The sequence below is a fragment of the Lissotriton vulgaris genome, chromosome 1_1, assembly GCF_964263255.1.
Source record: "Lissotriton vulgaris chromosome 1_1, aLisVul1.2, whole genome shotgun sequence".
Lineage (NCBI taxonomy): Eukaryota > Metazoa > Chordata > Amphibia > Caudata > Salamandridae > Lissotriton > Lissotriton vulgaris.
Genome location: NC_141685.1, coordinates 1,809,159,635 through 1,809,179,220, shown reverse-complemented (window position 1 = coordinate 1,809,179,220; position 19,586 = coordinate 1,809,159,635). Strand labels below are relative to the sequence as shown.

The window sequence follows — 19,586 nt, the reverse complement described above, 5'->3', positions numbered from 1 at the left end:
ACAATATTCTCATGCTATTCCAGGCTGCCTGTAGAGAACACAGATTTGTATGGATCCGTGACTGAAGCCGCAAAAAGACGGGAGAAAGGTCTGCTGCGCCCATCACTAGGCGCTTTCAATCAATCAATCAGTAAACTTGTAAAGTGCGCTACTTACCCGCGAGGGTCTCAAGGCGCTGCGGGGAGGGTGTGCTGCTACTGCTCGGAGAGCCAGGTCTTGAGGAGCTCCCTGAATGTGAGCAGGTCTTGCATCTGCCGCAGATGGGTGGGGAGGGTGTTACAGGTCTTGGCGGAGAGGAAGGAGAAGGCTCTGCCACCGGAGGTTGTTCGTTGGATGCGCGGGACAGTGGCGAGGGCGAGGTTGGCGGAGCGGAGCTGGCGGGCGGTGGTTTAGAAGTTGAGTCTGGTGTTCAGGTAGGCTTGTCCGGTTTTGTGGAGTGCTTTGTGTGCGTGGGTGAGGAGCTTAAAGGTGATCCTCTTGTTGACAGGGAGCCAGTGAAGGTCTCTTAGGTGGGAGGTGATGCGGCTGCGTTGAGAGATGTTGAGGATCAGGCGGGCTGAGGCGTTCTGGATGCGTTGCAACCGTTGTAGGATTCCTGCGTAGAGTGTGTTGCCATAGTCCAGCCTGATTGCTGACGAGGGCTTGGGCCACCGTTCTTCTAGTTTCGGTCGGGTTCCACTTGTAGATCCTGCAAAACATGCGGAGGGTGTTGTAACAGGAGGAGGAGATGGTGTTGACCAGCTTCGACATGGAGAGGGAGGAGGGGAGGATGAATCCAAGGTTGCGTGCGTGGTCCGTGGGTGTCGGTGCTGTTCCCAGTGTGGTCGGCCACCAGGAGTCGTCCCAGGTAGAGGGGGTGGGGCCGAGGATGAGGACTTCCGTCTTGTCTGAGTTCAGTTTCAGGCAGCTGCTCCTCATCCACTCCGCGACTTCCTTCATTCCCTCGTGGAGGTTGGTTTTGGCGGTGTGCGGCTCCTTGGTGAGGGAGAGGATGAGTTGGGTGTCATCGACCTAGGAGATGATGTTCAGGTCGTGCTGGCGGGCCACTTGTGTGAGGGGGGCCATATAGATGATGAACAGGGTCGGGCTGAAGGATGTGCCCTGGGGTACATCGCAGATGAGGTCAATGGCTTCGGAAGGGTGGTAGGCGGACTCTTTGGGTTCTACCGGAGAGGAAAGATGTGGTCCTGTCCAAGGCCTTCTTCTGGATCCCCGCTTCTTGGAGGTGAGTTCTTAGTGTACGTGGCAGACTGTGACGAAGGCTGCTGACAGGTCCAGGAGGATGAGGGCTGAGGTTTCGCCGTTGTCTAGTTGGCGCCGGATGTCGTCTGTGGCGGCGATGAGGGCTGTCTCGGTGCTGTGGTTTGGTCTGAATCCGGACAGGGATGGGTCTAGGATATTGTTGTCCTCGAGGTGGCGGGTCAGCTGTATGTTGACGATTTTCTCGATGACCTTAGCCGGGAAAAGGAACAGGGAGATGGGCCGGAGGTTCTTGAGGTCCTTGGGGCCCGCCTTGGGCTTCTTGAGGAGGGCCTTGATTTCTGCTTGCTTCCAGATTTCCAGGAATGTCGCTGTGTCGAAGGAGATGTTGATGACCGTAGTTGGGGTGCGATGGATGCGTCTGCTTTGTTGAAAATGTGGTGCGGACAGGGGTCTGACGGAGATCCTGAGTGGATGGAGTTCATGACCTTGAGTGTCTCATCGTCGTTGACGTGGGACCAGAAGGTCAGCTGGTTGGTGCAGAAGGCATTAGGGGTGGGGTCTGTCGTGGTCGGAGCGGGTGAGGTGTTAAAGCTGTCGTGAATGTCGGCGATCTTGCGATGGAAGAAGGTGGCCAGTGAGTCGCACAGATCTTGCGAGGGCGGGATGTCGTTGGTGTTGGCGCTGGGGTTGGAGAGTTCCTTCACTATGTTTAAAAGCTCTTTGCTGTCGTGTGCATTGTTGTCCAGGCGGGCTTTGAAGGAGGATCTCTTGGCTGTTCTGAGGAGGTGGTGGTGTCTGCGGATGGCGTCCTTGTGGGCTGCGTGGCTGTCAGGCGTGCGGTCGTGGAGCCATTTCTTCTCCAGCTTCCGGCAAGTACGTTTGGAGGTCTGGAGTTCTTCGGTGAACCAGGTGGCTTTCTTACTGGAGTGGTTGATGGGGGGTTTCTTATGTGGGGCGAGAGTGTTGGTGCAGTTGTTGATCCACTGTCTGAGGTTAAGGGCGGCGGCGTCTGAGTCGGTGGGGTCAGTGGGTGGGTTCTGGGCGAGGGTAGAGGTCAGCTGGTCTTCGGTGACTTTGCTCCAGCAGCGGAGAGGCAGCTGTTGGGTGCGTTGGTGCGTGGTTGGTTTCTTGAAGGTGAAGTGGATGCAGTGGTGGTCGGACCAGCTTTGCGTACACATCCTTCTTCACTAGTCATGTGCAATTGTTTTTGTTACTTTGTAGGATTGTAGTGTAGTTCCTATATTCCCAATAGGCTCTGCGCATTGGAATAATATACACTATAGATTTGACATAGGACTGAGGTCAGTATGTCTCTATTGAGTACATTAAATTTAATTGTGTGTGTGCCAGCTAACTCAGAGGTCACTAGAAACTTTCTCGAATAAACAAGAAGGGATTAGTCTCTGACAACCGCATAAACATGACAACTTTGTTTCCCCTAGAACTGGAACAATATCTTCAGAGTTGCGGAAACAATAGATAACTATTTCACTCAGTCAATCGTGCATGCTTTGTTTCTACAGAGTTGTACAGAAATAGTGAGACGGGCGTTTCAATAAAAGGATTTATTGAACAGTCTTATTTCTCATGCAAGAGATATGAAGTGCTACACTTGTTAGACAGAATGTGAAGTATAATGCGTACAGCTTAAACAGTAATATAAAATAATACTGTAATAGTATTGTCTGTTGCTATGACATATACAAAAATAGATACATAAATAACACAGGCTAAAATACTCAACTGGTGCTTCTAAAATATGCCTACCCCCAATGTACCTAACCTAGGTCTAGTACTAGGGAAGACGTATGTGTTGTCTTTAGCTTTAGTGTAGTTCTGCCAAGAATTGCCAAAGGTTTCTTTAGGTTCTAATCAGCTACATACCTCAGAATGAGAGAGTTTGGTATCTCTTTCTCTTGACCATACCTCCCAACGCCCCGCAAGGGGAGTCAGAAACACTAGAGCTGGATTCTCGGCAGGAGGATGACAGCTTCTAGTCAGTGCATCAGCTGTAGAGTTGGCTTCCTTCGGCACTTGCTGTAGCGAGCTGCGTCGTGCAAGTAGGTAGTCGAACTGCACTAAACCACACTGTGCTTTGGCATAGCAAGTAAAGGTATATTTATACCTTGAAGGTGTTTAAGAATGCCAGTATTGACGTAAAAGTTAAGCATATGAACGTCATGAATGAACCCCTAAAGAATAGATGTTCATACATAATAAATGAGTTCTTGGAGAAATCAATATCCAGGCAAGGGGAAATCCCTTCAGCTTAAGAGTCTGGTTTCCCAGGAAATCGTTGTGACGTTGATGAACGGATGGAAGTAGCCATGCCTGTATTTGGATAGCATGGGCTATGCCTAAATAAGGACTGGATTTCTATGCCTATATAAGGGCAATGTGAATTATACCTATTTAAGAGCATGAATCAGGAAACTCATTTGGAATCTAAAATCAAACACAACAGGATTAACTCATGACAGGTGATCAGGCTATATATGACTGGTTACATGTGACTATGCAAGGGCTTTAGGGGCTATTGGAGTCAGGACAGATAAACCTCCAAATCAAAGATACTTTTAGGATGTGTTGGTTACCTTGTATCCAATAAACGAGATCCTGATTTCATGGCAGTTTTCTGCTCCAGTACCAGTGTATAACGCATTGGCAGCACCAAAGATCTCAGCCGGGGAATGGGAGGCTGGGCATGTTCGGCACCTAGGATGCATGACGATTTGTCAGGCCCGAGACGGCTGGCCAAAGCAGCTTGCGCACTCAAGCCCTGCTCTGTGAGCAGTGTAGCCCCGCTCTGCCCCAACTCAGCTGAGCAAGGACGGAAAATAAAATGATAATAACAATGAGTTATTATCGTTTTATTGTTTCCTTGTTGGCCTGCTTAGTGGGGCAATGCTCCTCTGCCTTAGCGTAGGAGCCACCACTGATTTTGTTGTTTTATTTTGTATGATCTATTCTTGCAAAAGGACGAGTTTCAGGAGTTGTTCTATATGTATTGTTGAAGGTGTGCTCCTATTGATTTTTACAATGACTTTCTCATTTGTGCTGTAGAGGCGTGCAGCTGCTACATTGATATTTTGGGTACTGTCTTCCTACTGTGGGTCTTATCTTCTATATGATGGTTTGGCTGTAATCAAAGAACTGACCTGTGATTGTCCTAATGGTATTTGCTCCACCTCAGACAGATAACATCGCTCCCCATCTTCGCAAGATACCTCAAATCCTGGCTGTTCGACAGACCCCCTTCTTGATGGACTGAAACCTGCGAACCCCCCTCCCCCCCCCTACGGGTGAGTAGTCGCGCTTAACAAACACCTGATTTGATTTGATTTGTTATGATAGGGACTAGATAATCAATCACACTGTTGTATAATTGGGATAATTATGTATATTGTTTCAGTGAGTCCCTTCTGGTTGTGCCATTGAGACTCGAAAGTTGTAGTAGTGTTTTCATGTGGCTGGGATACATTTCTATTTGGATGACGGAATAAACAAAACGTCACCCACAAGCTACAGAACATCCAAAACTCTGCAGCAAGACTGGTCCTCAACCTGCCAAGCCACTGCCACATCACCCAGCACCTGCGCACACTCCACTGGCTCCCCATCGAAGCTAGAGTCACCTTCAAGATGCTAACCCACGCTCACAAGGCCATCCACGACACCGGACCAGCATAACTGAACAGCCGACTCAAATTCCATGCACCCCAAAGGACCCTACGATCAGTCCAGCTCTCCTACGCCGTGGTCCCCCGCACCAGAAAGACCAGATCGGGAGGCCGCTCCTTCTCCTTCCGTTAGGCCAGTGCCTGGAACGACCTTCCACTCCACCTCAGACAGATAACATCGCTCCCCATCTTAGCAAGAAACCGCAAAACCTGGCTCTTCAACAGACCCCCTTCTTGATGGACTGGAACCTGCAAACCCCCCCACACTCCCAGCGCCTTGAGACCCTTACGGGTGAGGAGTTGCGATTAACAAACACCTGATTTGATTTATGATAGTGACTAGATAATCAATCACACTGTTGCATAATTGGGATAACTATGTACATTGTTTCAGTAAGTCCCTTCTGGTTGTGCCATTGAGAGTCGAGAGTTGTACTAGAGTTTTCATGTGGCTGGGATATATTTCTATTTGGATGACAATGCTCACCTCTATTCGAGTATGCACTGGTTGTTCTCTGTTGGCAACAACATGCTCCTGTGACCACACATTGTGGTGTGTGTAAGTTGCTGATCAGAGAATGGCACTCCGTGATGCGCAACTGAAAGTTACTAGAGTGCACAGATCATGAATGTCGATTCACCAAAATGTCATGGGTAGCGAAAGTGACATCATGCACCCTTTGACTTTGATGACATAACAGGAAGTGATATCTTACAGCCTTTGACCCTGAATCTTCCTAGGATGCAATGTCACATGATCTAAAATCTGATTACATTACAATAATTGACATCACTAAAGTTCCATAATAACTGCATGAATATTATAACAGCATAACACTGAACAATGTCTACTTTAGATGCCACCTACATTGGGGCACAGGTATTATGTACCAAGAGAACATTGCTCATTTATCTTTGTGTTACTTGAAAAGTCATGTGTTTGTTAGAAAAGGATATAGTGCCACAAAGCACAGGACAGCATTGCGAACATAAATTATTCATACAACAAACGGCCTTGATTTCATTGTTCAACAAGCGCATACTGCAATGAAAAATGGATGGATAAATTAAAGGAAGAGCTAAAAAACGGAACATAGTAGTAGATATGTAAACCTAGAACCATTTTACAAGTCCCCTTCGTCAGTGCTGCAATTATCAAAATAACTAGGCTTCAGTCGTTATTGTTTTTCATATCCTGACAGTGGTGCAGGTGAAAGATACGGTGATGGAAGACCATTTTCCATATCTACATCAGGCTTCAGCTCTTTGGTTCTAACAACTCTCACCACACAAAATCCAGTTGAAACGTTTTTCAAGTCACAGGGCTTGGAGCTAGCATGATGGCACTAGGTACTTTAATTGGGAAAGTTGTAATGTGTAACATGGATTAATAAAAAAGTATATTTGTAACTTTACTTGTGGCATGAGACTTACGACGACGAGGGAAACTTTAATAAAATGTTTTACATTTAAGTTTCCCCCATCGTCGTATGTCGAATCTCCTCCCCCCCTCTCCCTCTCCCTGCCCCCACCCCCCACACTCTTACCTGCAGGGGCCAAGCCTCAAAAGAAGTAAATGCACACTTGTACGTAGATGTACACCTGCAATCGGAGAACTACTACTTTTTTGTGAATTTGTCCCAAAGTGTAATGATATATTTCTTCTTTTTTTTTGTATACTTCCATCAAAGATGAGACTTCAATATACAAAAAAATAGAACGTTCGCATAATTCCTAGAGACTTTTTTTACAGCAATAATGATTCAGTTTCCAGTGACAATCTGCCTACTCATGCATTCTTAGGCCAAAGACGTAGAATTGCCCAGGACATGTCTTTCCTCGTGGAGGAGCTCAAATATTTCCTTGTGGTAAAAATATTTCTCTTCGGAGTGGGTGATGAATGACATACCTTATCCCCTCTACTCCAGATGATTTTCGGAGCTGGCTCTCCAGTGATTGGGATTTCAAGACGCAGTTTGGTCCCAGCTACGACAACCACAGTGTTGTCTGGGTAATTAAGAGAGTCAAAGTGGATTTTTGGCGGATCTGCAATGGAAGATGCAATATTAATTATTTTATAAATTGTCTCATAGTCCACTGTTCATAAGCCAGTCATACCATGTACTTCATCATTTGATACAGGTTGTTTACAATGCACAATGTGTGTAGTAGGGTGTCGGTGTAAGTATATGCACGACACTGACTCCTAACACTTCCAAAAAAAAGGGCATTTCACCCAGGGTAGTGAGCGCTATATAAATGCTACAATGCAAAAAAATAACATAATTAGAGCATCAGACATTGTGCAGCAGAAATCTCAAGTTGTTCCAATATGTCCTATTTGCATGCTGGAAAATGCTAAACTACAAGAACCCAGGATGCAAAGGCCAACAAGCGAAAAAAACTATTGATATTGAGTTTCACACAATAGACAAGGGATTTGTGTCACCTAACCAGTCTACCAATGATGGACTTTCTTATGGAGGACAGTCACAGCTTTCTGTCCTGGAAACATGTTTTCAGTGAAAACACCACTACCCATGGGTTAAACCACAACTTGGCCTGGCAAAAGCGGTATGCTAGGCTGTATGTGTTGTGTAGCCTCAAGACACAAGATCACAGGTGAGAGTGTGAGAGGCACTTTATTGGGGCTTACCAATGATCCGCTCTCTGACAACTGCGACAAATAGGCCCCCAAGGCACAGTTAGATTATTGGTTCTGGGGTATTCCACCTTAATATCGACTCTGGAATATCATGCTACTAGTATATCATGGCCAAACTAGGGAGGACCAAAATATCATGAACATAAGTGCAGATAGGCAAATATAGATTTACTTTACTTAACTTGACAATATATATGTCATCGAGGTATGTAGATATGGAATTAATAGTAAATCTACACATGTCTTAGATGTACTTACCTTCTCGATATTTTGGTTCTCAATATTTTGGTCATGATCTTTTGGGAGCACAATGTGTCTGTTGTTTATATTTCAACACCCAGAACTAAGACACCAGAACAACCTTCTTGCAGAACTGTGTTAAGACAGCAGCGCAATAATACAATTGTGACTATAGGCCAGCCATGCGGTATGATTAAGTTTAAGGCTGAATGCAACTTTTGTGCCTGTTTGATCACCTCCTCACTTCCCATTTGTATCCCTTATGTAGGCCCTGTGATGTCCTCCCTCTTACAACTAATTGAGAGACAAAGGAGCCCCACTCAACCCTGCTCAACACCTATGCTAGCATTCTAGCCATATGCTCACCATTGGTGAGAACCGTGGCCAGAGGTGTCAGAGGCCACTTCTCCTCAATGATAACAGCATGTTACAGCTCACGAAAGGGGCATGAAGTACTTTTTCTTTGAGAGAATACGGGCTAACACCGCCTTGTACATCATTTACTACAGAGATTATAATATTTGATGGAGTGAACAGAAAGTTAAAGTTGTTTTTCTTTCTGAACATAAGATGCATGGTACAAATTATTGCTCAAGTTCTGGGACCATTTAGTTACTAGGCCAAAGGAAGAGTGTCTAATTTGGTCCTGGATCTCTGAGGTATTTCATGCCCTAAAATCAGTGGGTGTTTTAATTACCACAAGGATTCATATATATTCTGGGATTGGTAGTTTAAAAAGAAATTGTAAATAGAAACTGTAAGTCTCAGAATGCACTAAATACGGCTAGGTTTGCAAATCGTGTACGGCCTGTGAAAGCTTTGTAAGAGGTAGAAAGGCCTACTTTTAAATGAGAGCTCTGTGTTCCCTAAAAGAGGGCCTCTAAACGAGGGGTAAATGGGGCGAGAACCTGGCGAAATCTGGTGCTAAGGCACTAGGAGGAATAGCTTTGTCAAAACAGCCAGGTTTTAAGATTTGTCCTGAAAGTAGCCTTAACCGGTTCTAATCTCAAATGCAAGGGAAGAGTATTCCACAACGATGGAGGCACACACGCCGAAATAGAAGCCCCCCATCTGGGCTTATCTAATGTGGATATGGAGCATTTGAAATAGTGACAAAAAAGTTCACCTTTTCCCTCCTTCTCACAACTTTGTTCTTAGGCTTTGGGCTGACATTGGAGCCATTACGGAATGTTTCCAGCTCGGCGAGGGCCTCGTGTACCACAAGACAAAAGTCCTAGGAATGTGCTCAGCCTATCCAGTGGCAGTTCAAGCTCCCCTGACCTAAGTACATCTTGTCGGCTATCTGCAGGTCAGGCAGTAGGAAGCCTCAAGGCCATTTTGGTCTTCCAGGTTTCAGCCACTATGGAATTAATTCTCTGACATGAGTGTTGCTGTCGCGGCCCCCAATATTAGTGACAGGACTCTGTTCATTCATTGGTGAGGCCATGAAGGATGGTGTAGCAAGCTTTCAAACTCTGTAGAAACAGGTCGTTGGAATACGTGGCAGCGGTAGTGACATAATTATACATATTATATTAAATAATTACAATTGAGTAACGAAGCAGTTTTCTTATTGCTGGTGTGTTCTGACATCAGTACAATTCTGTAAATAACAGACAGTAGTGTTTGGGGAGATATGTGCTACCTTTTTATTATAAAATGTAATGCATTAGACCTAATAATACTGTGGAAGCACCCAGTTTGTTGTCTGTATACATCATTTTTAGGTCTCGGCTAGACAGTGCTTGCGCTGTATCTTTGAGACATGCTGTAAATACTTTGTGGGCTTTAGCCCACCCATAGGCGTCCCATTTTCTAGCTCCATCGTTGCTCCACTATTCTTTCTCCTCGTTTGTCCATGCCATGCATTTGTCATACCTCTTTCTGTGTTTAGCCCTCCCTGAGAGCTGGGACCAAGTGCTACACCAATCCACTGGTCACCATTTCAGCATCTGGTTTATGAACTACTTTTTTCTTTGTTGAAAAAACAGTTCAAACGATCAGTCTTGTTTTTAACTCCCTGAGAGCTCCTCTGTAAACAAGCTTGTAAATCTTTCTCTTATCACATCACATTGGCTGTGCTTTCCAAGACTGATGTCAAAAGTCAGACACTGTTTGCAGGTCTTTTTTGCGTGTTCAGCTCTCGCAAGAACTCACAGATGTTCAGGGTAAGTCTTGTTGTCTTTAAATACAAAGGACAGAGGCCATTTGATCCAAAACATTTTTAATGTGGGTAGCTTTTTCTAGGTCGGTTTCTGCTATGTGTATTTTTTTATTTTTTTTTGCTCACCTGATCTGTCTTTGTATGGCCCTGCAATAGGAAATGCCTGCAGTGTGTTTTTTTTAAACATCTTTTTACTGCAGTGTGTTGTTACATGCATGGCAATGATTATTTGAAGTGAACATCTAGACGAGCTGCTACTTTCAGAATGCAACAGAGCCCAGGCTACTTAATACAAATATTGCCTGTATAATAACTAATGTAACAACCCGGAGTGGCGGAGTTGCGGGGGGTACAATATTTACACATATTCAGAATACATTGTACCATCCGACATGTTTTCTGTAAGTGCTTGACTGATAAAGGTATTGAAAGACCTGGAGAATTTAAATTTATGAAGTGAGCGAACACCACAAAACCAACTATTCTTTCCACAGCCCCCTTGGTAAAGTGCATGTAACAAACAAATAAACAGAAATGGGACGTTTCATTACTCCAATTTAAGGGGGTGATTACTGCACCTTATGTTGTTCCAAACCCATTACTCCAGCATTATAGGCTGCCTGACAGGCAATGTGAGCTGAGGCCTCTTAAGCCAAGTACACAAAGACTAATTCGATCGCGCACACAATGTGCAGGCCTGAGGATGAGCCGACCCAGCTGGCTGACAGCTTAGAGTAAAATTAGCTTGAGAATTCGCATGCAGATGTTACATATGGGCCTTGAATTCACACAGCTCACACTCATGCCTCCAAGCTCGTGTAGTACTCTCCAAGCTGTCCCAGGTCAGACTTGCCACTTAACTTTGGGTTTTTATGCATAGTTATTTCGTTTTTTTTTAACTTGCACGTCTTGTGATTTTCGAACGTATGCATTGCTTCTTTTGTAATTACACAATCCTCTTGTGGAAATCAGGATGACATTAACCATGTTTTAATTGTAATGCACTTAATTGTATTTAAAAGGCCTTACCGCCGTCACCTAAATCATAAATGAATCTAATGTCTGGCAAGCAATAATCTTATTTAGTTTCCTTCGGTGTCTTTTACTTCACCTGCGGTATTACCCGGGAGTCTTCATCAGACATAATATTTAGCTCTTCTGTTGTGATAAGAGGCTGCACCAGTCCTCCCCTCACATCCTTTCCATAATACTGTTGCACACGGATGATGTCACGGTTACAATTTGCAGTGATAACATTCTTCTAATTTAAACCGTGTTGTGAGGTTGAGTAGAAGATGTGGCGAACTTTATAACAATAACAACATTTGCACTTAAATACTGCTAGTAAACCCAATATGTTTCTAGTAATTTTAGTGAAGTCAAAAACCTTACATGCAGAATGGTTCCTTTAGTTTTTTTGAGTTATCCACAGTTGGTGCCTTGCAGTCTGAAGTGCATGGCCTGCCCCAGCTGAGAGATCTCAACATAAAGAATGTTTAAATTTGATTCTGGAATATTTATTTTGCTCATTAGTCCTTTAACTGCAGAAATATATGAAGCATAATCCTTGGAGGTGCTCCAAGCTGAACTGAGTCTAGATGTTGGTAGGGGCCTGCTTAAAGAGGCTTGCTGATCCATTCTTTAATTGGCTCTTGATATTGTAAATTTAAGAACTGGTATGTAGGAAACAGTTTTGAGAATTGAATTCTGAAGGTGGAGCTGCGGTTGTCGTTTTATGTGACTTCTTTTGTGCATTTGACAATGTAATAGCTTAACTATAGTATTTAAAACATCGGACATGGCAGCCAAGGACCTGACCGCGAGTGGTCAATTGTTAATAACTCACCTGTTTGAGGAAGGAGGTACAGGAGTTAAATTTTAATGCGCAAAACCAAGCTCGACCCAGTGCACAGTGGTGATATAATAGCCAACACCAGCTATGGGACTGTTCTACTGCAGAGAACATGTATGTAAAATAAACCAGCCCCAGCGCCATACACAAATGCATTAACACTGCCATCGCCTATAGCTCTTGGACTGCAGAGACCTATTGGCTTTGCCAATGCTTTTTAATTTCAGCAGTGACGTAAACATGGAAAACCCCGCAGCCCGCAAAGTGGTTTAAATCCAACCCAAGGCAGCATCAGCACCTACCTATCACATGGACTCTGCCAGGGATGTTCACTAAGTACAGGTCTGGAACAAATCCATAATCTCCGTCATCTTCCACCAGGGAATTTGCTATGATTAACCTGTGGATTCTTTAAAGATAAAATGAGCATGGTTAAAAACCAAAGGTTGTCCAAAGAGGTGAAACATTAATTATGCACACTTGTTTGTACATTTCATCAACTTCATCATTGTAAATAGTGCACAGTGTGAATCATGTTAGATTTGGAAAGGTTATCAGAGTCAGCGTGAGGTCTGCATAGCCATTTTGACACTTCTGTAGAAATACTTATTACATTACAGGCAGTGACACTGCGTTTTTCGTACTATTTTGACTCTGCCGAATTTGCCACATAATCCGCCATCTGCTGCATAATCTGCAGATTTGAGCAAAAAAACATTTTGTTTGTAGCTCAAACAGTTCAAACATTATTAAAATCACAACGTCACATGTTGCTGAGCAGTGGAAGGTCAATTGAAAAGATTGACTGGGCACATTTCTATTGCTTATCGCTACGTGTGGGTCTTAAACTGTGGTGCAACCTATCTCCAGACAGTGTTAACAAATGTAAAGATTGCAAAAAGTAATACTATCAGAAAATGGGCCACAACACATAAATGGGCCACAACACACTGCATAATTTGTCTTTTCTTGCGACATTATTCAGTTAACCCTGCCGCACAAATTGGCCCTCTCCTGCCACATAATTCTAGTAGCTCAGATTATAGGTAGTATGTATTTTAGTCATCTCAAGATACAAGAGTTTAGGTCATAGTTGCTGTTGTTCTGTTGATCACTGGGCAGAATTAACTGCATGTAAATTACAGAAAAACCCCACGGTTACACTGATAGGGAAGTGGTCTTATGGACTGGTAGAGTTGGGAGACCTATGGAAGCCTCAATGCAATGATAGTCATACCAAGTTAAATGGAACAAAGTGTCTTAAATAGGTGAGTGGAGGTGCCAACCTTTCAGGCATCTCATAGTCATTAGGCTGGTTAATCAGAGGTTGGGCTAAACAAAATGTAAGAATTGTGGTTTACTAGTTCCTGAGGCGGGGAGTAGGATATTTTAGGTGAAGCCAACTGGACAGCACAAGCTACAAAAGACCTATTGTGGGGTTACGACGAACTTACAGGGGCTTACAGCCCACCCATTTATTACCAAAAATTGGCTTTATTGTCACTCTCATTTGCTTGTTTCTTATTACATTACTTTACTTGCTCATCATGTATTTGCCACTCCCCTAGAGCACAGCCTATTAACAATTCACTTTACTGGCTGATTTGTTTCCTTCTTCTGCTCTGGTTAAGTGAACATTTGTTTTCTTCTAGCTTGAGCACTCCATCCCAGTGCATTTGTTTTCCAGCTCTTTCCCTCTTGTTTTTCTCTCCCAACAAAATACCACCCCATGTGCTCTGTTTGCTCTCTCTCGCTCTCTAGGCTGTCCACTCTCCCTTCGGTGTACGTCCCCTCTTTACCCAGCATGCTCCATGTCACTATCATGTGCTTCTTCCACTGCCCCATGTTGCTGTCCTCTTCTTGCGCTTCTTCTCCTGCCCCCATGTCTCTCTGTCTCTCATGTACTTGCCCATTCCCCATTGCTTTCACTCAACACGTTCCCCCACCCGCCCCTTAGTTGCCCCCCACCTCTGCCACATTTTAAAAAGATATATTTGTTAAATATATATTATTGGATGGCCAGGCAGCACATTGCTGTTGGCCCGTCACAAAATCTCGTTCGCACACTTACGCAGTATTTTTCTATTGACTGGTCTAAATGGCGCTTGCCATCTTAGATTGGTTAGTAAAAAACATAAAGGAAAATTCTATGGGCACATGCATGCATAATGAAGTGTGCACGCCTACAGAATGACACAACCACCGACAGTGGCCATGTTATTGAACCTTTTTTGTTTTTACAGATATTAAACAGCACCAAGAAAAACATTGCTTTTTACTGATGGTGTTCAGCATCGCCAAAGTCAACAGCTTCCAAAAGCCAGACCTATTTGTTGTTTTTACCGATATTAAACAGCACCGGGAAAAATCATTGGGGCCTATTACCAAGCAATAGCAATAATTATCGCTATTGCTTGGTTAGAGACAAAAAAGTATCGCCGACCTGCGGCGATTTTTATCGCAGATAAACCTTGGTATTTCCAAGGTTTATCGCAAATGCGATAAAAATCGGCCGCAATGCATGAATATCGCTGAAATGTCAGCGATATTCAGGCATTACCGAGCTAATGCTCTTAGCCATGTTATCCACCTCCCATTGGATAACATGGTTAAGAACTGCTCAGGGCAGCTGTTCCCTGAGTCAGTTAGGATTATAAGGCGTAATACTCAAACTGCCCATTCTAGCCTATGGAGAACAGGTAGCCTTGCAATAGTGAAAAACAAAAATGGCTGTAATTCACTATTAGGACATGTTACACATACCAAGACATATCCTACCTTTCACATACAATGCACCATGCCATAGGGGGGACTCACATGATGCCAAGGGAAGGCTTAGGGACTGGGAAGTGGGTTCACTTCACAGTCAACATGGCAGTCCTGGACTGAACGCAGACTCTGCAATGGCAGGTCTGAGACACACTTTACAAGCTGCTTCTGTGGGTGGTTCAATCAGCGATGCAGGCCGATCAGCAGCATTTGCTCTACCACGCACGGTGCATTCTACTAGGGACTAACAGGTACACCAAATGAGCCAATTATGGGAATACCAATTCATATAGTCAATTTACCATAGGGAGCATTCGCGCTGTGGCACTGGATGACAGTGACACAGAGCCCAGAATGTCTAATACCAGCGAAAACAGAGGAGACATCAGCGAAAAATGTAAGGGAGACCCACGACAATGGTGCCAGGTCTTACAGTGAACATGTGGCAGCCTAGAAAAGTCTTACGTAGTAATGACTGTCAAGTGCTAGATTGCTTTCTATCAGTTACTGCAGTGCCGTCTGAGGTGATTATTAGGACCTAATTCACAAAGGTATTTGTGCACCTACATTGAACGTAGGATCACAAAAATATACATTTACTAGCTAGTGCTCACTCACATTTACTAATCAGGAAATACCAATTGGTGCATATAAACGGATTTACTCACATGAAATTGCATCAGTATGGTGTCATTGGGTGTGTGAACAAATCTATTAACATGAGTGGGTTGTGGGAATCCTAGAGTGGGAGGTAAACTTTGTGAGTCTTACATCCGATCAGGCTAAAAAAGGAAACAACTCTACAATCTCTGCTCTCAATTCTCCAGGATCTCAGTGCTGCGCACCTGGATGATATGTGGATAATAACGGGCGACTTCAACTCCAATTTAATACAAGATGATCAAAATAGCAGCCTGACTAATAGGTTCACAAGATGAGATCTGGGATATCCAACTAATTAAAGCACAATACGAAAGAGCCGACAAGCAAGGCAAAGAGCTCGCAATTCAAATAAATCAACTGGGCCTCTGCGTCATTGGGTGTCTTTGGCTTATTTCCAACGTATAGTAAATTTAGAGTTATTACAACCTTAGCCAGTAACCATTCCATCCTCAGCTGTGAAGCCTAGAAAGTCGCCCTGATCGGAAAGCAAAATGAACTGGTACCCGTCAGTAGGATAAGGTAGGACCTGGATAAGCAAGAAGAATATGCCACATGCATGTTCTCCTTCCTGGATGCGATTCCAAAGGTAGGCAATGAGCCTCCGAAATTAAATCTTTGGTGACGTTTGGTCACATATCTAAAAGAGTCAGACATCGTTAATGTAACTCTGGTTAGTAATAAGGACGCATCTAAGCCCAGTCCTGCAACAGGTAGTAAAAACCAACTTAGCACTTTAAAAAAAAATTAAATAAAATCCTCAAAACTGATAGAAAAAAGGGGGAGAACAGCTGGATGTGATTGCAGATTACCACATTAATAAAGATCCAAAGAAATGAAGAGGGAGCCAGATCATGGGCCGAATCATTTATGATCATAAAATCAAAAGACCAGAAACTCTGGCGGTGGATCAATAAAAACCTAAATCTAATGACTCACATGATAGGTGGCAACATTGCACCCAATGACTGGGAATCATATGTCATAAGCCTATACAGGGAACAGGGGAAGGACAAAAAGGAATTCCAAAAGGAACACAAGGCTTGTGGTACGATTACCTACCTTCCCCCAGGACCAGCCATCACTCCGACCGGCGACCTGATCACAATAAATCTGGCTTAAGTTACCACAGCAATTAAAGCAATGCACCCAAGTGGCACACAAAGCCCCAGTGAAATCCCAGCAGCAGTATATAACTGGGCCCCCGCCAGACGGGCCTCGGTTATGGCACCCTTATCCCAGCAATATCTGATAGGGACAACCATCCCAACTCATGGAAAGGCTGACTATTGGTACCAATGAACAAAAAAGGGTTCCCAATAACTTCCAGAGAATCACAGGTTAACTGCGCTTCACCAGAGTTTTAAACTCGGAACTCCAAGCCTGGGCATATGGCATTAAACTAGTCCCAATGGCTTTCAAAGGAGGAGGCCACATCGAGGACAATCTCATCTATCTGTCCCACTCTAGCGAAGCAACTATGGCAGTGAAGGGCCCGGCCCTGTACGCTGGTTTCATAGACGTTAAAACTGCATTTGATAGGGTCTCCAGAATGAGGCCCTGGTCAAAACTGAATGCCTGGGGAATTCCCTCCTCACTCTTTTAAAAACCATAATTTCTCTTTATACAGATACATGGGCCAAAATAAAAGTCAGCGCAGGATGGGCCATCACTGCTAAAATCATGATAGATAAAGGATTTAAACAAGGTTGCATATTGCAGCACACATATTCAATGTGTATCTTGCTGACCTGCCAACTCCCTTAAAGATGACAAGATCATTTCCACCAAAAAAGGCAGGCTCCAAAATACAACTGCTACAATATGCAGACGATACTGTGCCGCTCGACCAGACACCCATTGGGTTACAGTGCCTCTTTAGTGCACCAGCAGCCTACTGCCAAAACAATAACTTGAAGATAAACACTGAAAAAACAAAAGTCATGAAATTCTCATAAAAAATGAAAAAAGATGGGGCTGGTCTATTGAGGGAAGTCCTGTGGAAGTCATGGAAGCGTATCAATATCTGGGAGTGTGGCTGGACCGCAGGGGCCGTACTTCAGCACATAGCCACTCACAACAGGCAGCAGCAAACTCGCTGGAATGGGCCTTCAAGAAATTACGGGAGTCACTGGTGAACCCAGATCTATGGCCACCACAAAGGGTGATAGGCAGTAAATTACTTCCAACAAAAACACATGAAGCAATCCCCTTCAGAGAAAGAATGGCAAGCTGGCACAATGGGGCCCAATCAATGTGCTATTGAAGAGATTTTTACCTCTCAAATTACACGAAACATGCTCAAATAAGACAGTAGTGTTGCTTGATCTCACAGCACTGGGCACTTAAAGCCACATTTCTGACCTATTGCATGAAAGCTAAACAAGCTAAAGAAAACACGCTAAAAAGGATAATCTGGGAAACTCGAAAGAATCCCGGGTTAATTGGCGTAAGTATTTTCGCTCCGCACTGGATTCATTAGAGGCGCAAGAGATTGGGTCCAGCCACTTTCCAATATCAACTGCCTCCAGACTAATAACTAAACTAGCAAAAGTCATTTCCAGGGATCAGGACATTCGAACAATCAAGAACCTGGCCCAGTGCTTGCTGGTAGTTTGCTTTATATGATCCAGGGGTGCTGTGGATTTACCTCTCCCAAATTTTTAATCTAGCACTAAAACAGGAGCTACTGAGACTACGACTGGGCGTAATCCCAATAAAATCATACTGGTATGGCTGCAGAATCCTGTGGTGTCTACCTGGGCACATTCTAGTGTTCCGACTGTGATGTAATATACACTTTACATCCACCCACCACAGGCGTCACCAGTCAGGTGACCCTGACAATAAAAAGAGGCAGAGCGCACGTGCTCGTGGCCATTGCTACCCAGTAACCAACTGTGTCTGCGCCCATGATTCTCGTAGGCATGTGGGCTTAGGGCCCAGCACCAGAATATCACAAATCCGTGAAGAGCAGGACAGATGCTGCAGATTCTGCGCAAAGCAGGAAGAATTACTAACTCATATCCTCTATTTAGGCGAAAAGTTGCTCCATCTCAGATATTCTGGCTGCGCCCAATTTGGAGTGCTTTAAACATTAGAACCTGCTGTGTAGTGATCAAAACAAGCCCTCACAGCTGGCGTCTCGATTCCTGAAGTTCATGAGAGCAGTTCAAGCATTGCCAACAGGGGAAACAGACAGCACGTCACAATAGACTGTTCAGCTTTCCTGAGGAGCTCAACAATTTTCCTCCCGTCCAACAACAGCATCAATGAAAGCCTCGCTGTGATAAACAGTAATCTGTGCCCTTTTTGATAACTCTCAAAAACATTTTCTGTCCCCATCGAAATCCCTTGAGGTGCTACCTCTGGAAGACTCTTGTTTTAGTTTAAGGACTAGCTCTTGAATAATATTTTAGCAATTGTACTTTAACTGGGGTCTCGTCAAGTCGTATTATGGGGGTTTTGGACGCATGCTCACAATCCATCGAGGGGTAATGATTGCACTTTTGTTGCATTTCTGCACTTTAACGCTTGCACTGTAGACTAATGTATTCTTGATAAGCATTTTGACCGATTTTAATTACACTTCTGTAAAAATTGTAATGACTCTTATCCCCAGTTTAGGGCTCTGATTTTCATGGGCTCTGTAAATTCTGCTGTGTTGCTGACGTACACGAATGAACTATTGGTTTTATTTTAATGATTTAAAATGATAGCACAATAAATATGTCTTCTTATTTGTCTTCTATGACAGCCACAGCCTCCCAGAAGTACTTTTAAATTCTTTGAGAATTAGAAAAAAAGCGGAATGTTACTGCAAACATTGATATAAACCTATGGCAATACATTTCTGACTTCGCCCCATTTCATCCTTCTGAAGATTATACTCGTCATTAAGTTGCCACTTTGAAACTGAGTGTAACATCCAGTCCATACCACCTACCTTCCTTTGTGATACAATTTGATGCGGTCACTGCCCAGAATAAGCTGTCCATTTCTGTACCAACGTCCGGATACATTTTCTGAAATTTCACACTTTAAGTTGATCTCTTTACCCAGCAGCACGGTTATGTCTGTGAGCGGCGTTAGTATCTTCAGTGGTCTCACTGGCAGAAATAGGAAAATAAACTGAGTACGGTGACTGGAGACAAGATGGCTCCTTGGTGCAAGACAGTGAAGAAGGATCTCAGACCACTTTTGTGCACCAGAGTTAAACATAGATGTTACTAAACAGACACTTGTGAGGTTACATTACAAACCCTGATTCATAGAGTAAAATTAAATGCAGTTTTACCTTCTCAAAGTACATTTGCAACTAAGGAAAGCTGCATACGATTTCAAATTAAGAGC

At 43.9% G+C, this 19,586-nt stretch overlaps 1 protein-coding gene across 20 annotated transcripts in view; it reads right to left on the bottom strand.

Annotated features, from left to right (window-relative positions):
- Positions 1 to 19,586, bottom strand: part of MYBPC1 (myosin binding protein C1) — a 339,911-nt gene that overhangs the window by 104,133 nt on the left and 216,192 nt on the right. For all 20 annotated transcript variants that reach the window (XM_086919135.1, XM_086919143.1, XM_086919137.1 and 17 more), the window contains 3 exons: positions 19,180 to 19,342; positions 12,107 to 12,213; positions 6,793 to 6,929 (listed from right to left, as the gene is read on the bottom strand). In XM_086919135.1, coding sequence (XP_086775261.1) covers positions 6,793 to 6,929; positions 12,107 to 12,213; positions 19,180 to 19,342 — 407 coding nt within the window. The remainder of the gene's footprint in view (positions 1 to 6,792; positions 6,930 to 12,106; positions 12,214 to 19,179; positions 19,343 to 19,586) is intronic.